The sequence below is a fragment of the Canis aureus genome, chromosome 19, assembly GCF_053574225.1.
Source record: "Canis aureus isolate CA01 chromosome 19, VMU_Caureus_v.1.0, whole genome shotgun sequence".
In the NCBI taxonomy this organism is placed as follows: Eukaryota; Metazoa; Chordata; class Mammalia; order Carnivora; family Canidae; genus Canis; species Canis aureus.
In genome coordinates this window covers 19,045,610-19,070,160 of record NC_135629.1, presented here as the reverse complement: position 1 = coordinate 19,070,160, position 24,551 = coordinate 19,045,610, and the positions used below count along the sequence as shown (strand labels likewise).

The 24,551-nt window shown below is 37.1% G+C and overlaps 1 protein-coding gene across 6 annotated transcripts in view; it reads right to left on the bottom strand.

Moving 5' to 3' along the window:
* The window catches only part of CNTN3 (contactin 3), a 327,555-nt gene that overhangs the window by 24,084 nt on the left and 278,920 nt on the right, over nucleotides 1-24,551 (bottom strand). For all 6 annotated transcript variants that reach the window (XM_077858046.1, XM_077858048.1, XM_077858044.1 and 3 more), the window contains 6 exons: nucleotides 14,259-14,376; nucleotides 13,266-13,424; nucleotides 13,017-13,166; nucleotides 11,497-11,567; nucleotides 10,296-10,530; nucleotides 7,920-8,035 (listed from right to left, as the gene is read on the bottom strand). In XM_077858046.1, the coding sequence (XP_077714172.1) occupies nucleotides 7,920-8,035; nucleotides 10,296-10,530; nucleotides 11,497-11,567; nucleotides 13,017-13,166; nucleotides 13,266-13,424; nucleotides 14,259-14,376 (849 nt within the window). The remainder of the gene's footprint in view (nucleotides 1-7,919; nucleotides 8,036-10,295; nucleotides 10,531-11,496; nucleotides 11,568-13,016; nucleotides 13,167-13,265; nucleotides 13,425-14,258; nucleotides 14,377-24,551) is intronic.

The window sequence follows — 24,551 nt, the reverse complement described above, 5'->3', positions numbered from 1 at the left end:
TACTGGATTCTTAAATGATTTAACAAATGAAGTCTAAAATGCCACTTTCCTTTCCACCTGAGATTCAAAGATCCCCAACCCCTTGGAATCTCCTTTGGAATGCTAATGAGCTATCTGGTGGTTGCTGGTTCTTGGATAGCTTTAGAATGGGGGCTAGATGCCAGGGGAACCAACCTTATAAATAGAGGGTGGGAAATTTCAGCCCCAGCTCCTGACAAGGGGCTGAAGGTTGGGTTATTGAGGTTAACTAATGATCACTGATGTAATCAAAGCCTATGTACTGAAGCCTCCTCCATAAAAATCCCAAATCGAAGGGTTCAGAGAGCTTCTGGGTTGGTGAACACACTAAGATGCTGAAGGGGTAATGCTGCTGGAGACGGTGTGAAAGCTCTGTGAGTGCCCCTTCTACAGAAGATGTCTTATGCATCTCTTCCATTTGGCTGTTCCTAAATTGTATCCTTCATAATAAATATATAATGGTAAGTAAAGTACTTTCCTGAGTTTTGTGAGCTGTACCAGCAAGATCTCAAACCCAACGAGGAAATTGTGGGAGCTCCTGACTTACAGTCAACCAGAAGTACAGGAGGCATGGCATCTGAGGTGTGTATGGGTGTGTGTGTGGGTGGAGGAACTGGCAGCCTTGTGTCCTACACCCTTAATTGTGGTATCTGAACCTAATTCTAGGTTGATAGTGTCAGAATTGAACTCAATTTTAGGATACCCAACAGGTGCAGGAGAATTGGTCAGTGTAGAGAAAAACCCCAAATATTTGGTATAAGAAGTTTTTGGTGTGATAAGGCTAGCTGAAGACAAAGCACAGGCTGACACCCTGCAACATCCCCCTCCTCACCATAGGCTATGCTATACATTCCTAGGAAGCTCCCAACTGTCTTAATTTTAATGCCTTGCTAGAGGGAAAGACAACCTTAACTTGACAACGGCAAGGCCTCCACTATTTGCAGGTCCTCTTTAGCTTATGAAAGTTCTTTTGAAAATCTCCATTTACCTTACCTCCCCCAACCCCAAGTATTATAATCAGCCACCCCTCACAGCCTCGGGGCAGCAGCTCCTTCTGCCCACAGGTCCTGTCTCCCTCCTTTAATAAAACCACTGTTTTGCACCAAAGATGTCTCAAGAATTCTTTCTTGGTCATTGGCTCCGGACCTCACCCCACCAAACCTCGCCTAGGTTCCAAAACTACATCTTCTGGACGAGTAAACAGAAACAAACTTGAGGAATATATGGATTTAAAATGCTATCTCTGTTTCTGTAAGCAATTTGGTTATTTCAAAAACTAATGTCCCTGCTATGAGTCCTTAATATCATTGCACAAGAGATTTCACTTAATTAAAACTTAACACAAAGTGCAATTTATAAAAGTAATGTATTGAATAATGACACTTTTTTAAGCCATTAAAGTACAGTAATGTATTGAAAAATGGCACTTTTTTAGCCATTAAAATATGGGTATTAAGTCAGAAATACTATTTTAGTAGATTAAAGTAATTTTGTTTATACTTAAAGATTTTCAGAGAGACAAATATTTCAACTTAGCTACTAGAACAAACATATTTAAATAAATATAAGGCAGGCAAAATGCATCCAATAGTGTTTTGGTAGACAAATCTGGATCTATCTTCAATTCTTCTTTAATTGGCTCTCAGTTCTAGGAGGGCTACATGACCCTGGCCCTCTGGCTTCTCACTGGATTTGGCCAATAAAAGGATGGGAGTGTAGGAGGAGAGAAGCTATATTTATTGCCCTGGATCCCTCAGTGCTGAGACACAGTCTGCCAGGGACTACCTTTTCCTAGCAAAGAAAACACACACACACACACACACACACACACAAACAACTTCCAATTATAAAATAAGTCATGAGGATCTAACATACAGCAATGGTAACTGTGAAGGTAGGTCTTTTATATTTTTTAAATTTTTTATATTTATTTTATTTTTTTCTTTTTAAATATTTTATTTATTTATTCATGACAGGCAGAGAGAGAGAGGCAGAGACACAGGCAGAGGGAGAAGGAGAGAAGCAGGCTCCATGCAGGGACCCCGACATGGGACTCGATCCTGGATCTCCAGGATCACATCCCGGGGTGAAGGCGGCGTCAAACCACTGGGCCATCGGGGCTGTCCCAGGTCTTAAAAGTTCTCATTACACACCCCAAATTTGTGACTATGTGTAGCAACGGATGTTAACTGTTTTATTGTGGTGGTCATTTCACAATATATACAAATATAGACTCATTATGTTATATACCTGAAGCTAATATTGTACCTTCAGTTATATCTTAAACACATACCCACAGCTCCATTTGAACATCCCACACTCATACACAGTTACTGCTCTCTCTAGCATAGCTAATCCTCACTCTGAGCCAAAAAAACTGCATCTTTTCACTGAAATTCATTTTTGCCTGTTTCCTGTTTGTTTAAATGTGGCTCAATTGTTTCTATCCAAGTTTCCTAAGTACATTTGATTCATTCTAGAATGAAGTTAATTTTTTGCCTGATAGTAAGGAATTAGACTTAATGTACATTCTTTTTTTTTTTCAGTAAAATTTTCACACTCTCAAAAAATTAAATATTTGACATCTTTTTCCATTGTAATTAAAACGTTAGAAACCAAGCACATTCTGTAGAGCTATTTGGAACAGGAGTCTGGACAAAGAGGACAAAGAAGTCAATAGTTAGGCATTTTGCACACATTTTTTATTGTGTTGCCCTCCCACACATTTAAAAAAATCTACTAAGTTTCCCCCAAATATACTAATCTGTATTATTTCACAAGTGTAGACTTTTGTTTCAATCACTTATCAAGGTCATTATCCCAAGTTTTATTTTTTCAAGGCACATAATGACTTTAAGAAATTGATGGTATATACCATGCTGTAACTTTGGAGCTTTTGTTCCTCTGGCACTTCCTACCCATGAACTTAAACACTCTGCATCCTCTTTATCATGTCTGTATCTCTTGTTCCTATCCAAAGGGCACAAGAAAAGATCTGAGCCTGAGTGTTACGGTTTAGCAGATGAAATAAATTGGAGCCTAGGGAAATGAGCTCCTCAACTACTACTTGGTCAAATCAGAAAGAAAATTAGTCTAGATGGTAATGATGATGTGTGCTCAGCATGCCACGTGGCACATGATCAACCCTCACTGAGATGAGAGAAGAGCAGGAGCTATTAACAATTTTAAAGCCATATTGGGGAAACTGCAACCCAGAAAGTTAGCCACATGACTGGTAATTAAACACTCTGCTATGTCATTTGTTTTTCCACGTTAGTGTTTAAATCATTATTGAACCTAAGAAAAAATATATTTTTATCCTGGTGTAATTATATAAATTATTTCTTAAGATTCTCCCAATTAGTGCATCCTTCCCTTAGCTTGTTTTCTTTCTCTTCCTATTTAACAAGCATTTGGGAAAGAATTTTCTGTAGTTGCTTCCTTTCAACACTGTATTCATACTACATTTTAAAGAAAGATTTTATCTATTTATTCATTTGAGAGAGAGAGAGAGAGAGAGGCAGAGACACAGGCAGAGGGAGAAGCAGGCTCCATGCAGGGAGCCCAACATGGGACTCAACCTGGGGATTCCAGGATCACGCTTTGGGCCGAAGGCAGGCGCTAAACCGCTGAGCCACCCAGGGATCCCCAAATTTCAAGATGAGTCACATTTTCCCATCGCCTCTCTCATCTTTTTGTCTCCTAGCCCAATGGCAACACCAGCACCAACAGAAACAACAGCCATTGAGCTGTACACTTGGACTGTGCTAAGTGTTTCTATATTTCTTCACTGTTTTTCAAATTTTTCCTTCCAAAGAAATCTTATCCCGGTGACCAATACTCAAAACAGAGAAAAGCCCAAGTCTCTTTGGGCTGTTTTGATAGTAGCTGCTTTATCTCATTTTATTCTCCTATGTTGCAGTGTATTATTTACTATTATCATCTTTATTTTAACTGAGCTTTGGAGAGCTTTAATAACTTGCTCAAGGCCACAGAGCAGTAAGATAGTAGAGTCAAAATTGCGTTTATTCAATCAACACATATTTTTTTGCATGCCTCCTGTGTGCCAGATAGGACTCCTGGCACTTAGCATACATCACTGAATAAACAAACAGAGTTTCCAGTCCCTTGTGGAGCTTATATTCTATCCTAGTGGAATTGAAGGCAAGTTTGTCTCATTCTAAGATGATAAGGTACCATGCTGGCTCTCTTTGGATTCTTTGGTTTTCTCTTTCATCCAATCACTCTTTCCTGACATGGACAATAGAGGTATAATTGAGCTTTCTTTTAGAATACTCTTTTTTAAAGATTTTATTTATTTATTTGACAGAAAATGAGAGAGAGAGAGAGAGAGAGAACAGGAGGAGCAGCAAGCAGATGGAGAGGGTGAGGGAGAAGCAGGCTTCCTTCTGAGCAGAAAGCCCGACAGACCATGGGGCTCCATCTTAGTACCTAGGATCATAACCTGAGCTGAAGGCAGATGTTTAACTAACTGAGCCATCCAGGCACCCCTCTTATAAAATATTATCAGCTTACATTTATGTAATGCCAAATTAACATCTATCTGTCCCTATGCTGCCAAAAAAATTGCCACCAACTACTAACTTTGCTGTGGTGCTTTGAAATCCACAAACCCCATTTCTGTATATTCTCTTGTTTATTTCTCTTAACTATTTCACAAAGTACAACCAACTCTCAAATTATGATTCTGTCTTGTGGTTTGTAAAGGGCAAAGTTATTAATGGGAGATGTGTATCTCAGTCTAATGTCTGAGGCAAGAAAAATGTGTTTATTTTCTTTAAGTAAATTTGATTTACCACTGAGTTTCCTATCCTGCTCAGCTAATGGGAAATTCAACCTCAGTCACTGCTGGGGCACCCATTCCCAAAACCTTAAGCCAAGAAAGCTTAATATTATATTGATTTGATCCCTTTGGTTCCTGGCCCATGCTTGGAGAACGGAAAATCATTGATCATTGATGAATGTGGGAAACACATGTTTCCTCCTGTGATCTTGCCACCAACATAGAGATTGCCAGGTAGAAAGGCATGGGCTCCCCAAGATTTTAAAAGCCTCAGATCTTTATACCACCAAGGTCACCTGAAATTTCTCTTCTATTTTGTCCTCAGTGGCATTTTCTTTTTTCTTACCCTCCAGGATACATGGAACTCTTCTTATTGGCTTGAGTTTTGGAAACAAAACTAGGAAGAAAGTACTTTTGCAGGCAATTCCTTCTAACAACCTTCATAAATTCTCTTAAGGCAAAGAAGCTTAGAGCTGAAGAATTGCTTGAGGATATTTACAGGGGAGAATTCTATTTATTAGTATTTCAAAAATTCTTTTGAGATACTGTTTACACTTATGGATTGTTTATTATTACAAGCCAGAAACTGTGAGAAGCACATTAAGTGTCTAATATCATTCAATACTTCCCAAATCCTAATAAGATTATGCCAATTACTGCCCTATTCTGCAGGTGTGGAAAATGAGGCTCACAGACTTTATGCAACTTTTCCAGCACTGGAGCCAGTGAGTGGCAGTCAAGATGTGGCACAGGTTCGAGCTCAGAACTACTTCCTTTTAGATCTCCTTCCATTACCTTTCCCGACAATGCCGTTTCTCTAATCACTGGGGAGCTACTAAGGGTTGCCCACAACCTTTCACTGCTTCATAGAATTGAGGGAACATTCCAACTAAATGTTCTTGGCTTCCTCTCAGGTGCTGAATCAAGCTGCATGGCTCTGTTTCTAGTCAAGTTTCTCTGGGTTAGGACTCATGTGTCCTGTACTGAAGGTGTGGGAAGATCTTTCCCTATGGATACCTACTAAAAATATACATTAACAAGACCATTCCTAGATGTTTGGGTTCAGTGAGTCCAGGGAGGGACCTGGGGGGTTCATCTTTAGCAAAAGTTCAGGTAATTCTGGTGAAGGTATTCTACAGTACCATCTTGGAGCACCGCTGCTCTAGACTATCTTTTCTCTACTTTATCATTAATATTTATTCAAGTCAATATTTGGTTATCAGAAAAAGAAACTCTCCAAATTCAAATATAAAGGGAGTTTCCTGAAAAGGAGGACAAGGTGACATTATGGAAAAAAATACAGAAAGTCTGCTTGAGAACTGGGCATTGTCAAAGAGCTATTCTGTTATGCTGTTTCTGGATCCATGCGTCCCTGTCTCCTCCATTCATTGGAGTTGTATGAGGGTATGTCTGTTCCATCTCATTGCTGTAGATGAGATTTGTTACGCTTGCCCATATTCTTAACTTGAGAAGCCTGAACTGAGTCCTAAATTTGACATATCAGTGAGTGCATTACACTCATAATTACAACCTCTATGTTGCTTCATTCAATATATCAAACAAGAATCTGACTAGCTCAGCTTAACTGTCCAAGGATCAGGTGGGTACCCTGGTGCAATAGTTTGAGGTTATGTGGAGGGGTATTTGGTCCTGTGTTGCAAATGTGCCTGTGTAAGCCTGCCACTGAATCGGGAGTTATAGGCATGAGAGAAGGTTCTTAAAAAGAGGACTAAAGGTGGGGATGAAATCATACCTATGACTCTTACAATATCACTGTCAGAGAAGTCTTTTTAAGACTACTTTTTTGGGCACCTGGGTGTCCCAGTTGAGTAAGCATCCAACTGTTGATTTTGGCTCAGGTCATGATCTCGGGGTATTGATATCAAGCTCCATGTTGGGCTCTAAGCTCACTGGGGTGTCTGATGGAGATTCTCCTTCTCCCTCTGCCCCTCCCCCCCACTTGCATGCTCTCTCTCTAGGAAATAAATACATAAATCTTCAAAAAAAAAAAAAAAAGACTTTACTTTTTATCTTGCCAGTTCTCAGATCAACTGCTTCCAGTTCTAACTCCTCCCTAGTAACCATGGGGCCCAGTAAGAATGGTTCTTTCCAATATTGAAAGTCGTCTGTGATCTGGCTCTCCTGTGTCTATCTGCAATCATCCAACCTACAGGAAACTTCTTCAGCAGATGGGTCTCTACTCCCTCTGCATTTCCAACATGCCACACTTAATCTAGAATTTTCCATCTTCTCTGTGTTTGCTTACTTTTCCTTTAAAGTCCCATTAAGCCTATGAAAACGTTCAAGATTGCTCATCACTCTTGCCCATTCCAATATTTCTCCTCTGTCACCTTTTCTGGTCTTCATTACATTTGGTCTTGTGTCATCCTATGTTTCAGATCTCTTATCTTATTTCTCCAGAGTACTTTGAAGGCAAAAATTATGTCACAGACTGCAGGCAAGAATTAAGTTATAGACAGATATCTTCTAAAGAATCTGAATTACACATTGTAACAAGTCTACCAAGAAAGTAAGACAAAGAGATGGAAGAAAATGATTTCCTATTGGGATAAATATCCTTTGGACTTAAATATTACAGTTTAACCTCTTATTTTTTTAGTTAATCGAAAAGATTTGGCCCATTTGATATATGATTTCCTTCCATATTACTGTTTTCTTTCTTTTTCTTCATTAAATATTTGTTTATTTATTTTAGAGAGACAGAGATGGGGGGAGGGTCTGAAAGAAAGGGGAAAAAAAGAACCTCAAGCAGACTCCTTGCCAACCATGGAGCCTGACATGGGGCTTGATCCACGACCCTGAGATCATGACGTACACCAAAACCAAAAATCCAACGTCCAACTGACTGTGCCACCAAGGCACTGCACTGTTTTTTGTTTTCTATCCCAAGTTATTTTATTCAGCTTAAGTTAAACTCAATATCCATTGATAATCACATGGGACAATGTACTGGTAAAATTTCAACAAAAGTTAGACTTTAGTTAAGATGTCATTGTTAAAAAGAATTTTAAATGAAAGGAGACAAGGTGCCATGGCAACATACATACACAGTCTAATTAGTTTTAAAAGAAATTACCTCATAGCCCAGTAAATGTCCATTGCTTAACTTCCAAGGAATGGTGTTCCATGACACTTCAATTTCTGAGGAGGAAAGGCTATTTGCAGACACTCGAGATGGAGCTATTGTAGGCTCTGTTTGGCAAAAGCAAGTGAAACACAATTATTATTTTGATAGTTAATTAAAAATCTACTGGAGTTCTTATTTTCAAAAAAGCACTTTAACATATTTGAAAACACAATAAAATATAAAAACATTTGAAAACATAAACCATCTCCTGATCTATTTCCATGCCTTGGGAATAGACAGGCTTTTCCTTGCTAAATAGCTACAGAAACTGTTCTTTCCTCCATTGCAGTTTTTTCTTAGTATCTTTTCTGCCCTTCTTTCCCTTTGTTCTCCTCACCAGATCATTATTTATCTCCCCTTTATCCCACAGCTCCTGCTCGGGCACTCCTATGCCCACAAATGCTGCCTATTTGTTTGTTTAATTTTGTCTTGTTAAACAAAGTCATGCTCTACAAAGTTCATTTATTCAATAAGTATTTACTTAGTGCCTTCTGTATCCAAGGCCCATAGGAAGGGTACACTTAAATGAGATGAAGCAACTTCCAGTTTACTGCTTTGAAGGAGTCAACAGACATGCACAGAACATTATCACACAACAAAGAGATTCCTTTGTAATAACCAACTCTTAGCATTAGGAAATCACAGTGATTCTCCTCTCTCAGGGCACAGCTCTGAGCAGGGACCTCCTCTTTCCCAATATCCATTTCTGTGTTAAAAGATACTTCTTCTGGGCCATGCTGATTGATAGTGAAGCAGAGTCTTGGTCCAAGGAAGGGTCTATTAGATTTTTCTCTCCTGAGAATTTGAAACTTGGTTTGAACAGATGAGGAGTACTTGAGGCCAGTCAGTCCAGCCCTGGCACCCTAGAGAGTCAAATGGTTTCTGAGGCTCCAGAGCTTCTCTTATGAATGACCTTTAAGAGGTATGCTGTTTAAATCCTCCTTTAATTCAATAAGTCCTAGTGTATTTCCAACAAATCTCTCATTTTTTTTTCATAGAAAAGTCAAATCTGTTTCTGATGTTTGGAACAGAAAGTCCTTTACCCAGCTTATCGTGGTGGCGAGAATAGTAACAGGAGGAGGAAAATACAGGGGGAAAGAGGGTAAAAGGCTGCAGTTAGCCCTCTCCCCAACCGCCACCCCTCCCAATCCAAGATGCACAGGGTAGGCAGTGTCTGAAACCTCCCTGGTTACCTGCTATCCTTCCTCAGAACCCTACCCTTGTAATGAATATCCTTGGCCACTCTTGGAAATGGGGTCTGGCTATGAATATAAAGGCTCTTTTTTTGTGAAGGTTTTTATACTACTTGTTTTTCTCTCAGAACTCCACATAAAAAGAAAGGATATGTAGTGTCTGAGGTATTAAAAAATGAGTCTTCTTATTATTATAGACATGACAACTGTGGACCACCTTCTACAATTTATTACAAGGTCTCAGGGCAGAGAAGATACTGTGAAATCACATTTCATGAGTTCAGAATGGTGAAGAGCAAAGACTCTGGGTTAAAATACTTGCTTAGTAAGTCTGTATGGAGTTTGGCAAGTTTATTAATTTCTTTCATTAAACTTCCATTTTCTTACCTATAAATGGGCCATAATAACAGTACCTACATGAAATTCCCCCTTAGAAAATAAAAATTAGGTAAAGTCTGGCAATGATAAGCTTTCAAGACAATTAGCTCCTGCCATTCTTATTAAGTTGAACCCCATTGGATAGCCAATATTTAGCTGCTTTTGTCTTATAAAAATGGCAATTTCATATGATTCTCCCGATAACAATATTTTCTAAAGAGATCCCATAGTTGAGGTAGGTATGAAAGAAAGGCAGAGAGATGCTATGGGTCCAGAGTGGGGTATGTACAAATCCACACTGGCTGGAACTGGTGCGTCACATCTTCCAGCCCATACATTGCACACTTCTCCATAACACTTCTGTCCTCCCACACTACTCTGCTAACATGCTATTCTCAGGTCATGGGAAACACTATAAGAATCGAGATTAGGGAACTTCCATGAGAATACCTTAATCTTATCCCCAAAAGAAGAAGGCTGTGGAAGTCAGTGCTGTTCTCTGCTTCACAAGCTGGAACTCAGAATGTACTCCTCATCCACAGACTTTAACCTTTAGTTATACCCTTTGACTAGCTACTGAGTCTTGTGCTTCATGGTTGATATTTATGACCTGGACTGTGAATCTAACTGTGACTTCAGTCATTATTCTTGTGAAGAAACTTATCTGAAGTCACAAAGAATTTCCACATCAATTTTGGGAGCATTAGTGGTTTATTAGGATTGAAACAATACATAATAAAAATATTCCCCATACCTTCTTCTGCAGAAAACACTGTAGTCACTGGGCTAAATGGTCCTTCCCCTTTGTTATTATAAACACCCACTTTCACTTCATACAATGAAAATGGCATGATGCTTTCATTCCTAAAGACATATCTTGGGGTATCAGGAGATGTGACCACTGTCTGGATCCAGTTGGTAACTCCAAGAGGGCGGAAAGCAACAACATAACCAAAACCTCCACCGTTCTGTAGTTCTTCAGGGACTGGCTACAAAGGAAAGACATATTAAATCACGCTTACACATGAGGGCAAGGCAAAAATAAATGGAGCTATAATCCTTAGCCTTTTGCAAAACCCATAAAATAATAATCAACATCATATTAAGCAGTTACATAAAAAAGGAAAGAAGGGTCGGAGGCACAGCCACCTGCTTTTAAAGAGACAGATGCCACTCTTTCATAGCCATCCAAATAACTAATTGGAATTCTCCAAAATTACTCAGATATTTTGAGCATCCTATAGCCCCAACCTGAGTTATGTATCATAAAATATACATTCAGTTGAATATACTTTATCTCTTGAGTCATATAAAAATCGCCTAATCCCTAATGTTGACTTTACAGAAAGAAATTACCCGTTGATACGATGGCGAAGTACAAAGGCGTAAAAGTATATTTAAAAAAAGGTAAAAACGATTTATTAAGGTCAAAGCTGTATTTAGATCGTGTCAAAAATTTCTATTGACACTCCATCAGGATTTCTTAACTTCCTATTTTTTCAACAACATCTTCAAATAACACAGCCAATTCTCATGCTTTCTGACTTTAAATGTGTTAATTAAAATTTTTCCTAATTACAACATAAAGCAAGAGCTGAGAGCATGGCCAGGAAGCAAGCACCTGCTGGAATCAGAGTCTGCATCATCAGTGGGGTTACAGTTGTATGGAAAGCTGTGAGAACCGCTTGAGAGCAAACAGCCAGGACCTGACTCTCACCTCTGTGTTTACCAGCCAAATGACCCTGGGCAAATTATTTAATATTCTCTATGCCTTAGTGTTTTCATCTATAAAATGTTGCAAGAGTGAAATGAAAAAAATATACAAACTGCTAGAAATAGTAATTGGCATAGGGTGAGCTACTAGTATTACCACCACCTCCAATACCACTACCAGCACCAGCCAGGCATCCATGATGGGAATAGGAAACCCCAGAGGACACCATTCAGACACTTACATCCCAAGTTATCACCAGCTCAGACCGGCTTCCACCTCCTCCACTGACTTCTGAAGGAGGCACTTCTGGAACTGTGTAGGTCAGAGAGACAGAGATAAAACCTTATTTGCACTTGGTAATATTTAACTGAAAGATGATTCAATGTTGCTTATTTCTAATGTTTGAAGTAATTTGATCAATGGTACATTATACGTGTGTGTATGTGTGTATTATGTGAAACATACATGCAATATATATATATATATATTTGAGGAGCTCACCAAATAATTTAGATTTACATGAAATTATCAAAGATTCAAAATATCTCAAACAATACAAAAACTGCCTCAGTTCAAAGGTCAATACAACAAGGGAAAGTGATTCATTGGGAAGTATGGAAAAGGAATCCAGCATAAATTTTTAACTTGCGACTATTTCACAGTAGAGATATGACTGCTTAACCAACATTGACTTTACCTAAAAAAATGACCTAGACTCAACTCTTCAAATTTTGTTAGGAGATATTCTTTATAAGCTCCCATAGGCATCAGATTCCTTGCTTACACCAAGAACTTTATGCTTAGTAAATTCTATGACACAACTAGAATAGAAGTTCCCTGACTGGGTGTCTTTGTTTACAGCTGTATTCACCATATATCTAGAAAGTGCTGAGTACATAGTAGAAACTCCTTAAATATGTGTTGCATTAATAAATAAATGGACTACAAATATCAGCATGGTTCCCCTATTTCTCATAATTCCTTCCATAAATATCACCTGTATTGTCCTGAGTAAAAAGGCATCATTAAAATTACTGAAACGTATTTCATGACTTATATTTTGGCTCGTTCCTAAAGTGATGCACTAGCTACACTTCAAACATCATTTTAATTAATATTAATTAAAAGGAAAGTCTATAGATTCTCTCAGATGCATCAGTAATGTGATACTATGTACACTTCCTAATATTCAGTTTCAATGTTAGGATATTTTTAGAATTATAAAAATAGTCTTAAAGTTAATACTAACAGTTGACACAAACATGAATTTTAAGAATGATTCTCTCTTAATCTAATAGTCGAGGGGTCAAAGTATTCCTAATCGCCAGTTGCTTGAGCTCATTCATGGAGCTTGGTGGTGAAATGAGATTTCCTAGCAGCAGAACTCCCAAATGTCATTATCCTAACAATTTGTCAATGCTTGTTATAAATGAAAACAGCATTTCCCCTGTTAATAGGGTGAGTATGTCAGATAGTAATTATAACCTTAAGTGACAAAAACATATTCACTCAACATGCAGTAATGAACGCTGATGATGGACTGAACTTTTGGAAATGTCACATTACATCAGAATCACTTACACGAGTGTCTTTTGACAAATGCCATATGGCCAGTTCTGCCATTAGATAGGTCAGATAATTGCAACAATGGATTATTGAGGTTGCTCCCCTGCTGGCCTGGAGACCAAGGCTGAGAGAAATGGAAATACACACCCAGGGAAACCTATTAACCCATTTTACTCAGAAAACAAAAACACTAACCTGCCTCTTCAGTTCTTACTTTTTCTGAGGGTAAACTGGGCTCTCCACCTCCGATTTTGTTACTGGCTACAACCCGAAATTCGTATTCCACCCATGGATTTAACTCGACTACAGTAGCTGTGTGTGTTTTTCCATCAATGACCTCAGGCACTAAAAAGGAATATATCAAAGAAATAACACTCTGCAGGTCTTAGCACTGACTTAAAATCCATTTTTATGTACCAATGGCATTTGCTTTTCTCCCTTTACCTGTTGTGGCAGTTTGCCAACCCACGGAGAAAGGTGTCCTTGCCTGGACAGAATAGGATATAACTGGGCTATGATTATCTGTGCCTTCTTTCCAAGAGAGTTGGGCTGTGGTATCTGTAATTTCATCTACCTTCACATTTTCTGGTGGTCCAGGGGAACCTGAAGAAGGCAAAAATGCAAATGGTAGGTAGCAATTCCATAAATATCATCCTTTACCCAAGTGAAGAATGTCACATGATCACTTTAATATCAACAACTGATCCTAATTTCAAAAATACTTAGGGAAAAAGGATGTTGGCCTACCAATACAACTACCACTTTTTCTTTTTGACATTTCTACCGTCTGGACATGAGTCAGTAATTTCAAACTCATAGTACTCTTGGGCTGCAAATGATGCTCACTTTTTGAAGTTCTCTGTTCAGCAGGATTCCTACACCTTTCCAAATTCAACATCCTTTACTTCTGGCCTGATGCCTTCTCCTTTCATCTATTGGTGCACCACTGTAGTTCCCAGTTTGCCATCTAGAGCTGTTTTATTCTATCCCACACTGCTCATTTTTCAGCCCAGTAGCAAATCAGCACCTTGGACAGTACCTCATATTGGCAAATTCTCTCAGGCATCCTGGATGATCCTGGTTTTTTGGAACTTGTCATATACACACTATCACTATTGTCTTTCATATTAAACACTATCACTGCATTAATGACATGCTCAAAAACACATCAGCGTGGCAGCAGCTGTGAAACACTTATTACAGTGAGAGCTATTAGAAATGCATGGTTGAGATATTTATGTCATTGAATTAGCACTCATCCTTCTTGTCATATTCTCTGGTATTCTGGAGCAGGGGGGATCAAACCAATAATATAACTCACATGTCCATATGTGGTCTCATGGATTTTCCTCCAGTAAGGAATCATCAGTTAAGATGTAAGATATAAGATTAAAACAACAACAACAACAAAACAACCATGGAGGCATTAATGTCTACCTCTTACTATGAGGTCAGCAGCAGATGAAACACTGTCCACCCCCGTCTGCACCATACACACATATTTTCCACTGTGTTTCAGCTGAATGTTTCTTATCATTAAATCGCCAGATGAACTCTGTTGGAAAAAAACAGGTAATGAAAAAACTGTCATTCTGAAAACACGAAGAATCTTGAAGGCTGTAGCCAAAAACACCACTGGGATGAAACCCATATTTAGAAAGAAGACCAAGGTGGTTCAAGACTATAGATTGCTACAATGAAATATATGGAAATAAAAACAAGTTAAAAACCATACATGGCTGCAGACATAGATTTCTGTAGCTAAATAAATGACAAGCTTTCCTCTGGGCATTTATGGCTTCAAAAATAAATAAGGACAGAGATTATGCTCTCAGAGTCTATTTACTTCCACTAGGGTGACACTTCTTTTTATATCCGCTGCTCAGCACTGGCTCAACTCCTCTCTGGTTCCAACCTCTATGCAATTATCTGCCTGAGAAGAGGAGGGAAGCATTTAGGTATCTGGTGGGAGATAAATACAACAGGACAAGAGGATTACCATGGTTGAAACACTTTTTCTGAACACACTGGAGCTTAAAAAGCCTAAAGCTGTTTAATTCTTTCACTATAGAATTTAGGGTCTGTATGAACCCCTCAATAAGAAGAAATTAAAATACTTTAAACGCTGAAAGTAGCAGCTGTCCATAAAGACATTTGCTGGCATCCTCTAGCACTAATTGATGGAGCAAATGTATTTCTAAAAGCTCAACTTCAAATGGTCCTCATTTTAAAAGAATGTAAAATCTTGTTCATAAAATTACTTATTGGAGACCAAGCATTAGTAAAGATAAGGATGAAAATAAAATGATCTGGAAAGCAAAGCTCTTTGAAAAAGGATTACTGACTGAAACATCTCTAAACTGGTACACAAGAAGAAGTGATAGTGTTCACCTTATTAATTAAAAGGGATAGTTTTATTCTTGGGGTTTCCTAGTATTTTTTTAAGATATTTTATTTATTCATGAGAAACACACAGAGAGAGACACAGGCAGAGAGAGAAGCAGCCTCCATGCAGGGAGCCCGAAGTGGGACTCGATCCCAGGTCTCCAGGATCATACCCCGGGATGAAGGTGGTGCTAAACCGCTGAGCCACCGGGGCTGCCGCTCCTAGTATTTTTTAAAAGATGGATTCCTCTATCCTACTTTTAAGGCAATTTCCTAAGATCTCCTACAGAGCAATTCCTCAAATACTGCTTCCTAGTCTTTAGATTCTGAATGGGTTATATATTCTCTGTTGGTCAGATTGTGTGGCTTTTGCCTGAACGTCTTGAGTACTGGGGGAAAGCAGATGTGAAGTGATTGATGGCTGTAATTAAATGATAATCCAAAAACTGTTAAGTTTGCACATTTTACTTTCATCAAGTTGAACTTTTTTCTTTCTCTCCCTCTCTTTTTCCCCTCAGGGTTATTTAGAAATTTATCCCTAGGACAAAACTTTCAATGCTTGCTGACCTTTAGAAACTCTTCAGGTTTTATAAGCTCCATATACTCACAGGAGGTTGATTATCATTTCTATAGAAATCTCTTATTTTCAGGGAAGTAAGAACTGTTACTATTAAATTCCATCAAGGCGTTGGGTGAATTATTATTCTTCCCTAGGTTTATTTGCTTATTTTGAAAGCAGACCAGTAAAAGAAAATTGGAACTGGACTTTCTTTATGTCCTTAGCTACATAAATACATCTTTTAGGTACATTGGCTGGTTACATTTGTTGAAAGAGTAAGACAGTAAGAGACAGATATTGGATGTGTCATTTCTTTTCACTGATAGTATGATGGGTGAAGAGAGAAGAAACTTAGTTAGCTCATGTCAAAATGAAACCACCTTCCTGAAAAAAATGTTGTGAGGCTCCTCATCAGGGGAAATATAATTTTTAATTATCTTTTTACAATGTAGAGTGGAAAAGGAAGCAATTAAATAAGACATGTAGACAGTAGGAACCACTGATTTTTTTTCAGCACTAACATGAAGTTGAGTGGATGATTACATAAATGGAAAATAAATTTTAGCAAAATTTAGAAAGGATGCTCTCTTTCATTTCTGTCTCTTTCAATAAAATATATTTGCATTATTCCTCTTCAATTGCTTTTTCTCTGTAACTGTATCTATTCTTTTAATGGATCAGTACACAGACTTAAGATTCATCTTAACCAAAGTTCATTGAGTGCTTGTCATGTTGGGTTCACTCAAGGACACAGAAGTATCTCATACATGGTCTCTGCCCTCTAGACTGAAAATTCAAGTCAGGGTAACAGATATATACATGTTATATATCTGTTAACAAGTTACAGTTAACAAAAAGAAGTTATTTTTATAAATTTAGAAAGTTTACTTAATGGTTATATTTATTTGTTTGTTTATTTATCTACAAATGACACGGATGATTTGTAGATAACTTCAGAATAAATAAGACAATTTCAAGTCCTGCTGAGGATGTGGAGCAATCAGAACTCATTATGCTAACAGGAGTATAGATTAGTACCACTATTCTGGAAAACTATTTAGAAATAACCCACTAAAGCAGGACATATGCATAATCTATGACCCAGCCTAAGTATAAACCCTACAGAGATATATGCACGTGCTCACCAAAGACACTTACAAGAATGTCTGTAGCAGCACTATCCACAATAGCTAAAAAATAGAAACCACCTAATCACTGTCACAATAAAGTATATGAATTAGTGGAACACTCATTTAGGGAAATACTATTAGACCATGAAAATGAATGAACTATAACTATAGATCAACACAGCTGTCTCAACTTCAAAGATATAAATTGGATAGAAAAGAGCACATTATGGTAATCTATTGTATCACAAATGTGGATTATGGTTGCCCTTCAAAGGATGAGTAGTATTAAGATGAAGCACCATGAAGACTTCTGGGATAAAGGTCATGTTGTTTCTTGATTTCAGTGCTGGGTACTTGAGTGTCTGCATTTTGTATATATTCATTGAGTCATATGCTTATGATTTGTGTATTTTTTTTTGTATTTTTTTTTTGTATTTTTTTTGGTAGAATATAATGGCTCTTAAAATGCAGTTTTATTACATACAGCTATGTGTTTAAATGCTCCACATTAAAAAGGACCATAGGCTAGAAGTGGTCAAATAACATGATTATAATTCTAAACTCCAAATTTTTTCACAAGAATGAAACATTTACTAATAATAGTTTAAGTGATTATGCTATTAATTAGAACATCCTGTAATTTCTTATCAAGATTGAACTGAATATTCTTACACATTAAAAAAGATAAAAGAGGAAAAGACAATTCCTAAGGAAAGTTTCACTTATCTCAAACCAGTTCTTGTCCCCATCAGTTTTTTTTTTGTTAACAGTTACAGTATAGTTAATTGCAGATTAACTGTGATCAAGGCAAGAGAAGAGGTGTGTCCAGAAAAACACAAGTAAAATTAGTAAACTATAACTCAGTAAAGCTGAAAAAATTTGTCAAAATGTGGTAAAGCAGTACTCAATAGATTATTTCTCAACATATCAATAAAATTGCATCTATTATTTAGATATATTTAGATTCAAGTAAAACTTAGAAACATTAAAGTTTTCAAGTATATTCTTAGGAACAAGGTTAATTCTTTGAATGGCAAATAGCTTGTAATTTGTTATCTATTAAATTAGTTTGTTAGTATTTCTTTGTATTGTTTTCCTAAACTCTCCCCCTGCCCCCCTTCCCTCAAATATAGGAGATCAGAACTGGGCAGAGGTACAGTCAAAGCTTCAGGTTTTTTGACACTTCCCTGTCTCTATTTCCCTTAAAATCTCCCTCTCAAAACATTAACAGTGCAATTTCCAATCTTTTCCTTTTCAATGCTGCTGACCAGAGATTTACTTAGAAATGGAGCTTTAACTAGTAGGTCAGGCCTATTCAGAGGTCTTACACAGGGAGTTTAAGGAGAAGGAGACATTTCCCTAAGTTATATGAATTTAGTTCTTTCTGAAATTCTCTTTTAAAAATATGATAATTCATTCAAAGCTATCTATTAAGCATCCACCTGTACTTTAGTTGCTGGGGATACAATGGTGAAAAAAAATAACAGTCCATATGTTCATGGAGTTTACAGTTGAAAGACAGGCATTAATCATATGACTACAACAAATCAATGTAAAATTATAATGTAATGATGCAAGCTCAAAGTACAGAGAGGAACCTATGATTTTCTGGAGTTTCGGTGAATTGATAGTTGAGACGAAATTTGCAACATGAATACAAGCTATCTAAAAAAAGAGGGTTATAAAAAATGGTTTATACTAGTGCACTTAAACATATACAAAGACCCTAAGGCAGGTGAGAGCATGGTCTATTTGGGGGTATGAAGGGCAATGGCTATCAGGGGTATAGTTAATCCATTAATTGTTCATCTGTCCCCAGAAAACGTAAAGTTCATTGTAGATCATTTCAGGTTCATATTTACACCTTAATGACAATAACATTTTGAGTTTTTTTCTATTTAAAAAATGTTAAAACTTCACTAAATTTACTTGATTATCCAATTATTTGTTCATCTAACCATATAGATGTCTTCCTAGAAAAAAAAACTCCATTTCCAGAACATGTTACAGGTATAAACAGTAAATGGATTTATAAACCAAATCATCTTTGAAATAAATGCTAAGGGAAAATTCAGTTTGCATGAAATGAAGTAGAAGAGGAGCTTATTAACTTTTTCCCTATATTTTCTTAGGTGATGATGCTAATGGAATTTTTTATGTAATTTAAAAACTGTTCTGCCCTGGAAAAAAAAAAAGTACATGATGTGATAACCCATGCCAGGTGAAAATAAATAAGCAGACAGATCATTAATAATTATAGGTAGGCTGAAAGTACACTGTGATAACTACCATATGCTAAAAATCAAGGAATAAAATAAACCTTAGAACTCAGGAAACCTCTTGAACAGTGCAAATGTAGCATAAACTTTCAGTATAACAAATTATCAGCAAAAACTAATTCCCTAGTAAGCACTCTCAATGTAAATGCTGCTGCTGGACTGCCAAAAAGCATAATTTTCCAGTTTCAGGAAGGGGAAAAAAAAAGCCTTTGATGGCTATTTGGAAGGCAAGGTTGAATAGGTGGTCCTCCTCCTTTTTGTCACTTTACACAGCCTGTTATTGCATAGATTCCAATATTAATCATTCGTTCCATTGCTGGGTTGCCTTCTAAATCCTGGTACTGCAGGTAAATCATATGAGGTGCCTTGAAAACAGTCCAACCTGCTGGTTCTGGAGGAAGGAACTGGCTGGTGGTGTTTTCCTCTGTAAAGGTCCCTTAAGGAATTGCTGATAGACACGTATTTCTGACCAATCAAATTAAAACTTGCCCCCCATCAGCCAAAACAGCTGCAGCAAGGTCACGTCCATTACAAGCATACACTGCTCATACAAGGAACAGGAATAATGAGCCCCCGCTGAAACATGAAAAAAGGTCCTAATAATAAATACTTAGTCTTAGTTTTGTTGTCATTAACAGCTTCATCTGAAATTACCCAATGCTCGCCTGTCTGAATGGGTGATATTTAAAGGCAGGTAATATGGAGTTTATTAATACCAAAATTTGCTTGATATTCTTTGATACCAATGAACTGGAATAATTGCTCCATTAGTGAATTGAGAGTCTTGGCTTGTTCCATCATAACTGGTTGGGAAGAGGGACTCAAAAAATGATAAAGACTCAGTCCAAGGTACTTGGACTTGCTATAAGGTATCAGCTTTTCTATTGCAACATCAAGTTCACATTAGCAAATTGGGACTTTTCTTTTTTTTCTGGGAGGTGGTGTGTTGATGGAGTATCTAACTAAGCATTTGAGATCTCAGAATACCTAGTCTTTGTTCCCAACTGTAATTTTAACTCAGTGTTTTCTAATGACTTCATTCATTCAACAGTTATGTTTTGCCATATCCTAGTACCAAGGAGTATTTATTTTTTCTAAAGATTATAAACTTTCTTAGACTTATATTTATATGGAAATTGATATGGAAAATGTGTTTTCATCTTAAATGGAAAACTGCTGACCAAAAATAGTGACCTGCCAAAATGAATACAGTGAGTAGAAAACAGTGCAAAGGGACACTGTCAAAAATAATGTAAATGGACGTTAGCTGGACACTTCCAAAGTCTCTGAGACCGAGACATTTATTCTCTTGGTTAAAAGGGGAGATTGACAAGTATTAAAGAACCAAGAGTGACAAACCGAATACCATACCGAACCGTGTTCCTTGATTTAACCTAAATGATTCAAAGAAAATTAAAAATAGATCTTTCATTCTACCTTATTTAATATTGCCTATGGGTACATGGTCTGTGCCTTGCAAAAACATGGGGTGATCCAGTTCACTACACCCAGCAGTTCTCAGTGCTGGCTGGACAATAAATTCACCTGAAGAGTCTTTTAAAAAATACCAGAAATTCCTAGGCCACATCCCAGAATAATAAAATCAAAATGGACTAGAAAATGGAGACCCTCTACTTGACTCTAATGAGTGGTCTGGGTCAACAATCATTACACCTCCTGAGATTCTCCATTCTTCATCTTCATCCCTTTTGGACATAAAAGGCTGTAAATAATCGCTCATTTGTTTTCCTAACCCTAAAATTCTGCAACTAATAACTGCATGAGAAAATCATTAAGTTAGGCTATTACTGATGGGCTCATAAGCTGAGAATAGCAATCATATACATGTTTTAATCATAGATTATGGGTGAGAAAACCAGTATTTGTGAAACAGGAACTGTAGGTCAACCACAAGGCACATTTCCTTGTAATTAGACTGCCTTGGTATTCTCACTACAATTAAAACAAAACAAAACAATAGATTCTGAAATAATTCAACACGCTGATAAATTTCTATAGATTCATACAGAAACTGTTTAGTCAATATGCATCGCTCTAGGATTTCTCTGGATTTATGGGACAATTTTGACACAGAATTACAGTATTTCAAGTCATGAAAGACTACCCTGAGTAAGAATTTAACTTGTGGATCAGATCTCTCTCTTTGTAAATCCTTATATCAGAAGCTAAAAATTTAGTGAGAGTAGATTTATCTCTTGTAGAATGAAAAGACTAGCGTAGAAGAATAGGAATCCATCCATACACAGGAATAAAAAGTTGTTTCATGGAAACTTGACCTAGCGGTGCCAAATGTGTTATGTTTACTTGTAGTTCCAATTGCTATTGCTATGTGATTAAATTACCCAAAAGTTAGTGGCATAAAATAACAGTGATCATTTATTCTACTCTGGATTGTATAATTTGGGCAGAGATCAGTGGGGAGAGTTCTTCTTGGTTATAAATCTCATCAGCTGGGGTGGCTGGCAGGGGACTGGCAAGCCCATTTACATGATTAGCAAGTTGATGTGGGCTGTTGGCTGGGAATTCAGCCATACCTGTGGGATGGGGACTTTAGTTCCTCTTGAGGTAGGCCTCTCCACAGTGTGCTTGGGCTTCCTCATATTATGGTGGCTGGATTCCAAGAGAAATTGTGCTGATGGAACAAGATAGAAATGCATGCATTTTTATGAGCTAGCCTTAGCAATCACATAGCGTCACTCCTGCTGCTCTTTATTGCTCAAGGCAGTCATAAAGGACTAGGTTTCAAAGTGGGAGGTGTAGATTTCACGACTCAGTGGGGAGGAGTATCAAAGCCATTCCAAAGAAGAACATGTTGAATAAGGGATGTTATAGCAATTCACAAATATGATTGGCTATGCTCCTCCAGATCTCTCTGTACTTGCAATACTGCCTATTTTTTGGGTAGCTGACCTACATGTACTATATGTAAAATGGTTCCTTCATCCTCTGCCTTTTCCTTGGGTCTCTCCCATATCAGGAGATCTGAGGGAGAGAGAAGTTTGGGGTATTTATTCACCAAAATTTATCCTTGCAAGGTTGTTTTGAGTGGCTACACCGAGGACCCAAAATAGGTTAAAAGCAACAACAAAACAACAACAATCCTTGCCTGGACACTGTTCCTTTCATGTTAGTAGCCTGTGTATGAGTCAGGAAAGGACTTCTAAGCAGTCATGGAGGTTAAACTTATGCCTTCTCCCAGGAGAACTGCTTGGAAAAAAATCTCACTGTTGATTACAACAGCAAATCAATGTATTCCAATGGTTTTCCTAATACTTCAGAAGTACAGATTTTTAATCTCAATGTCTTATTGAAGAAGATTAAGAAAAAAGACTAGGTTTAAGGTCAAATATGACTATAGTTAGGGTATTTTTCTGGTAAAGAGTATGATCTAAAATTTTAGAGTCAGTATAAGAAAAAACAGCATAAAAATCAGTGTTTACAGTAATAAAAAAACATCTAAAATTTCTGATTTTTGAGTCTAAAATTTTAAATTGCCCTAAAGGAACCATTTATTCCTTACTTTCTTATTCAGGTTCAGATCAATTAAATGGCATAATTAAGTATTACATCTCACAAAGTAGAATGATTTTCCTTCTGAAATTGGGACATAAAATCTAAGCCAGCATGAACAATTACAACTCAATAATAAAAAGGAAAATAACCCAATTAAAAAATGGGCCAGTCACCCTGGCTTTTGGTTTTTAGGCAGCATACAAGCAGCTTAGCATCACAGTCTGTCCTAAAAGCAAGAAAAAGTTGAACGAACTGAAAAATCAACAACTCCTCTTCGACCTGGCACAGAAGTGAGGTCATAGAGAAAAAACACTTTCTTCAAAACTGGAAAAAAAAACAAAAGGTAAATACTGAGAATCCTAATTTCCTGGAGCAGAAACCTCCCTACAAGCCAGCAGTTGGGTAGAGAAATCTGAGCATCAATTGAGGAATTGCTGGAGGGTCAGTGTGTACAAGCTTGAGAGCTACAACTGCAGGAAACCCAACCATAGGTGGCTTCTATGGGTTGTTCCTCCAGGAGTTCTGCAAGGTCCTTACAATGAATAGAGGAGAAAAATCCCCCTATGTTTCTGGCATGGGAAGGGAATAGGAACCATTTACTATTTTGAAATCAGCCAGAGCATTCTGCTCTTAACAAGGTCTGGTTTCAGGAGAAACTATTTTACCAGAGCCTTGCTGGGTTTTTTTTGTTTTTGTTTTTTCTAATCAGAGACAAACACCACTTCTGGGAGAAAGGGAATACTCAAATTCAGCTCCCTCTAGCCTTCAACATGGGGGAAGGGAAAAGGACAACTTCAAGAATCTCACCAAAGAATGAGACCTAAGAATGCTCTCCCTCCACCCACACTATACACTATAGTAGTAGAGGCCAATTTACTGTAGTTCTTTTCTCCAAGTGCACCGTCTGCTTTTCAATAAAAAATGACAAGGCACATCAAATGGCAAAAAAAACATAGTTTGATTTTATATATATATATATATATATATATATATATATATATATGAAATAAAAGAAATGATACAAGGAATAGGAGGAAAGAATTAGGAATATTATGTTATAAGATACTTGCACTACCAGTGAAGCTGTACACAGTTATTTGAAAGTGAAATTGGGTTGGTTTTAATATATATTGCAAAGAGAGGCATTACCTAGTGCTAAAGTGGTTCAATATTCCAAGGCATAGCAATCATTAAAGTATATATACCTAACAACAAAAACCCAAAATACATAAAGGAAAAACTTGATAAAACTATAAGGAGAAATAGATGAATCCACTATTATAGCTGAAGAACTTAAAACCTAGCTATCAAAATAGATTCAATAAGAATAAATACAGTAAGAATATAGCATTATCATCAACTGGATACAATTTATACCTATAGACTTCTTCATCCCACAACAGCAGATTATACATTTTATTCAAGCTCACATAGAGCATTTACCAAGAAAGGCCACATTATCAGCCATAAAACACACTTTAATAAATCTGAAAGATATCCTATAATATCTGCTCTCAGACCACAATGAAATTAAACTAGAAATTGATAACAGAAAGATAGATGAAGATGGCTAGAAAATCCCCCAACTACTTGATATTAAACATCATACTTCTAAATAACACTAGGTCAAAGAAAATATCTCAAGAGAAATTTAGAAATATTTTGAACTAAATATAAATGAAAATATAACACCAAAATTTGTGGGACATAGAGACAGCAATGCTTAGAGGGAAATTTTCAGCATTGCATGCGTATATTAGAAAAGAAGGATATAAAGTCAATAATCTAAGTTTCCACTGTAAGAAACCATTTAAAAAAGAGAGATAATTAAATCAAAAGAAAG